At 44.5% G+C, this 4633-nt stretch overlaps 1 protein-coding gene across 1 annotated transcript; it reads left to right on the top strand.

Annotated features, from left to right (window-relative positions):
• The first annotated feature begins 963 nt into the window (after positions 1-963).
• Positions 964-1317, top strand: TAL2 (T-cell acute lymphocytic leukemia 2). Its single transcript, XM_009080232.1, has one exon. The coding sequence runs from the start codon at positions 964-966 to the stop codon at positions 1315-1317; it is 354 nt and encodes a 117-aa protein (XP_009078480.1).
• The last annotated feature ends 3316 nt before the right edge of the window (positions 1318-4633 follow it).

The raw sequence follows: 4633 nt of genomic DNA, 5'->3' as shown, positions 1-4633 counted from the left end.
ATGCAAAGAATTTCTGTCACTCTTTCTGGTAAATGGCATTCAAAATCACTGTGCACCCCTTGCTCCGTTCTCTTCTGGGCACTGGGTTCCTTTTTCTTGGCTCTGAGGGATTAGCGTGAAAATGGGTAGACATTTTGGCTGGGATGACTGCATGTTTTGTAGGAATCACACTTTCCCTCTGCAACCTGCACCCATGGCACTTTTGGCTTAGTCTTGGCATCTCTCTGAGGCTAAAGCAGAAGCCTGGATGAACCAGACTGAAGAGTCTCTGCCACCAGCAGTGAGCAGTCAGTGTGGGCTGTGCAGGGAACCAGACTGTCCTTCCCCTGGAGAAGTCTCCTGAAATAACCATAGTCACAAATGTCTGTAGTGCTGGCTATCTGCTCACTGAAGGCCCATGATGAAGGCTTAGTTTCAGCCACGAGTCACCAAGCTTGGGCCAGCTGGGAGCAGAACGCAGGAAGGTGTGAAATGAGGGTGGGAAAGCTTGAATGTGTTCTGCACTGGATTGTCTGCCTTCCCCCACATGAATGGTCCCTGTGGCACTCACACAGCCTGGTGGGATGACAGATACATTGGCTTTTGGGAATTCTGTTGCAGGGGAACTCTCAGGAGCCTGGAGATGCTGGGCTTGTAGCAGCATCAAATGATTCTATGAGGAAATTAAACTCCTTTAACTCCTTTGTGAAGTTCTCATTGAACTCTGGCATCTGGTTGCAGCTGCAATGCTTATGATCATGGCTGTAAATGGGGACAGGACTATGGGGATTAGAATGAATCTGTGCAACACATGAAGCACAAGGATATCAACCACAGAAAGAAAAAATTATAAATGCCTACCACAACTACTGTGGGCTAGACAGTGGCCCAGAGGTTACAGTGCCCCCAGAGCAGCAGCTTGCATGAAAGCCAAAGGTATCAAGCATTCACTCACTGTCTCCTTTGCTTTACAGCACCTTAAGAATGACAAGGAAGATCTTCACGAACACGAGGGAGAGATGGAGGCAGCAAAATGTCAACAGCGCCTTTGCCAAGCTGAGGAAACTCATTCCCACCCACCCACCAGACAAAAAGCTGAGCAAGAATGAGACACTCCGGTTAGCCATGAGATACATCAACTTCCTCGTCAAGGTCCTGGGAGAGCCAGGCCTGCAGCAGACAGCGGTGGCAGCACGGGGCAGCATCCTGGGGTTCTTCCAGCAAGCCCCACACTTGCAGAGCATGGAGGGGCTGACACTGATTGAAAACTGTGGTGTCTCCTGCCCTGGCATGAGCAGCAATATAGTAGAGTGTTGGTCAGAGACATCATCTCCCTAGCAGGCAATGAGATGTGCAGTCTTGGTGTTAGTCTGATAGTCCCTCTCTTTACACATGATCTGTGGGTTGCTCCTCTGTGTATTGTGATTATTTATTTGTATTTATTGTTCTTCTTTTATTTGGTATGCTTTTTTATTTAATAGCAAAGGAAATCCTTGGTCACCCAAAAAACTGGAAGACCTGATGGAGAAGTTGCAGTCCCTGACAACTTGGATGGACTCACTTCTGTCATAGCAGAGTCCAAGCCAGAAGAGCCTACTGCCCAGATCTCCTCCATAAATCAGGCCATAGAAATTCATTCAGTGTTTCTGGCAGGAGAAAGAGATTATTGTCCCATGTTATTTCAAGGAAACACTACTGAGATGAAGAGTGATGATGGCACCACAAAATTTGTCCAAGGCAGACATCTGGCCTTAGTAGTAAAAGATTTTGAGAGATGTGGTATTTGATACAGTCATCTACGAGTTGTTCCAGGGACTAATTGCACTCACTCTTGAGTCTTGAATCTCATTTCCAGCTTGATTCTGTTTTCTGTTTTGAAAATACAAGTCCCAGCCCTTGAACCTAGCTACACTTTTCCCCATCAGACTGGAGGGATCCCTAGTGCCAGAGCAAAATGTGTTAAATAAAATTCAATCTTAGGTTAAAACAAAAGTGGCAGTTTAAAATTACAGAAGACACAGTCATAGATAAGTTTTAGTGGGTTCAGTAGGCAGAGTAAACCTCCTCTACCAGCAGTGACACTGTGTGTGTGAAGCAAGGTGCTCAGTTATGCTCCAGCTGCCTTAGGAGGCCATTGAAGAGGTTGGTGGCTAAATGTCTTTGGGAGAGAGGTCCTAGGAGAAAGGCCTCAATGATGCACTGTGAAAACCTTTGTGGAAACACCAGTGAGCTGTGCCCCTTCCTGTGCCAGGATGTAGAAGCAGCAGGAGCCTGTTTGGACCTGGCAGACCAGCTGTAGCTGAGGTTCTCCCATCTGGATCTGATCCCAAATGGGCTGATGGAACAAAGACAAAGAAATTGGTGTAAATGTCTTGCACTTGATTCAATGAGTCATTTCCCTGTAGGAAAAGCACCAACCACCATGCTGTAGGTGTCTGGATTATAAGCAGTGTAAAAAGAGGTTTCATGAAGGTGAACGTTGTGTGTTGTCCAGAAGAATCCTAATTTAATTTCCTTACTAAATTATAATCCATGTCAGCACAGGCCTGGGCTGATCATGTGGGTGGCAAAAGCAGCCCAGAACACCAGAAAGAATGACACTGAGTTTAAGAGGAACAGCTTCCTCGTTGGATCCTGCTCCCACTGACACAAGTGTTTTTGATTTCCATGTGGCCAACATAGATGTCAGGGCTTAGAAAAGACAATTGTTCGTGAGTGGTGAAGAAATGTAGCTCCAGTAGGTCCCTGGGCTGTTTGTGTTAGTTCATGAGACAATGAGGTGCCTTCAGAAAGCAGAGATAGGGTTTGTGCATGCAAAACGTACATCCCTTCTGCATAAGGGGATATGGCACCTAAAGCTAACCTGCCTTTCCAAGTCTCACCAAGCACCAGATGCTCCAAAGAAGCCAGGGCTGGCTCCTGCTAAGGGTGTATTGGGCTGTGCTGGGCATTGACAAAGACCAAGCTCTGGCCAAAACACAGCTCATTCCATCCAGGGCTGGTGATGTGAGGTACAGGCATGACAGTGGACAGATTCTGACCAAAAGAAAAGGGAAATAAAAAAGCTGAAAGGGTTTAGGTTGATTTAGTTTTGTTTCTGAACACTCCTAATAGTCAGTCTGCTTGCCCCTGCGTTTGTGAGCTGTCAGGACTGCACTGGAGAGCAGCTGAGTGGAAAGACACTCAGAGCCTTTTGTTCGGTTCGTTTCTCCCTGCCTCTGCCCACTTTAATGTGACTAAATGGAGCCACAGCCTTTTCTGCACAGCACCTCAAAGGTAATGAGCCAAGTCCTCCTCCCAGCTTTCTGCTGGCTAGCTAGAGATACAGCAGGACAAATTAGTCCAAGTAAATCAGAGCACTTATTGGAGAGGTGTGGTGGAGCTATTTGGTCTATCAGTCACTTGCTATCCTAGGAAACACATGTCACCAAGGCAAGGCAAGGCATCTTGTGAGCAGCTGTCACCCAGGGAAGGGGAAAGAAAACCTGGCAATTTTGTAACATAACACGCTTGTTGTATTTTCTATGCTAAAAACCTTCCTTTCTTGTTATTGCTTTGGTTCATATCAACGCTTTCTTTGATCTCCTTTCAGTTTAGAGCTCCTTACTCTCACATTCAGCAAGTATTTCACTAGATCTATCTTCTCTCTACCAAAGATTTATTTTTATTTTTTTGGTCAAGTTTCTTCTTTGTGGTTTGGGGATTTCTTATCTGTATGATCATGAACAGATATAGTGCATGTATACATCTAATATATTAAAAATAAATTATTTAATAAACTGATTTTTGTCTTTCTAAAGGTCTCTCAAATTTTGTTTTACATTTGAATGGCATTTGGTAGAGGATCCTAAACACATTACTACGTAATTTCCAATAGAGGATTGTTCCACTCTCTCCTACTCAAGAGATAGAAACAACATTACCAAATGATGCAGAATGACAGGAATTCTCTGTTCATTCCAGTTTCCTACACTTTTTGGTTGAATTTTATTTCAATCTACATGCTAAGAGAATTTTGACCAGTCCTTGAAAAAGACAGAAAAATAAAATTTAATTGTGCAACAGTGTTGTTTTTCTCTTCCAAATATTCACAATGCAAAAGATCTTAAGCAACTCCATTAAAAAAAGCATAAATCACTCTAAAGAATTATTTTGGACTCAGAATCTAATCTGGAGATGTTCAGACAGGCACAACATACAGATTCAAACAGGAGTTCAGGTTCAGTTGTAAAATTTAATTTGAAGTTGAGGGCAGCTTTGGCTGTAAAGCAGCTCTTTCTGGCTAACAGCTGGAGGCAACTACCTAATACCCAACTGAATATGAGTCTGAGAGTGGGAGAGGAAGCACTGGGATGACAGATGCAGAAGTGGTGAGGAGGAGATGGGAAATGACTGGGACACCGAGCCAGTTTCAGTAGGATTGAGTGTATCTTTAGGAAGTTTGCTGACCACATCAAGATGTGTGGGGCAGTCACAACTGGAGGGAAGGGATGGGACATCCAGAGGGACCTTGACAGGCTTGAGAGGTGGAACAATGCAAACCTCATGAACTTCAACAAAACGAGGTGCAAGGTCCTACATCTGGGCCATGGCAAACCCAAACCAGCTACAGTTTGGATAGGGAAGAAATTGAAAGCAGCAGTGAGGAGAAAGA

The sequence above is a fragment of the Acanthisitta chloris genome, unplaced genomic scaffold (assembly GCF_000695815.1).
Source record: "Acanthisitta chloris isolate BGI_N310 unplaced genomic scaffold, ASM69581v1 scaffold15478, whole genome shotgun sequence".
NCBI classification, from domain to species: Eukaryota; Metazoa; Chordata; class Aves; order Passeriformes; family Acanthisittidae; genus Acanthisitta; species Acanthisitta chloris.
This window is presented reverse-complemented; position numbering and strand designations above follow the sequence as displayed.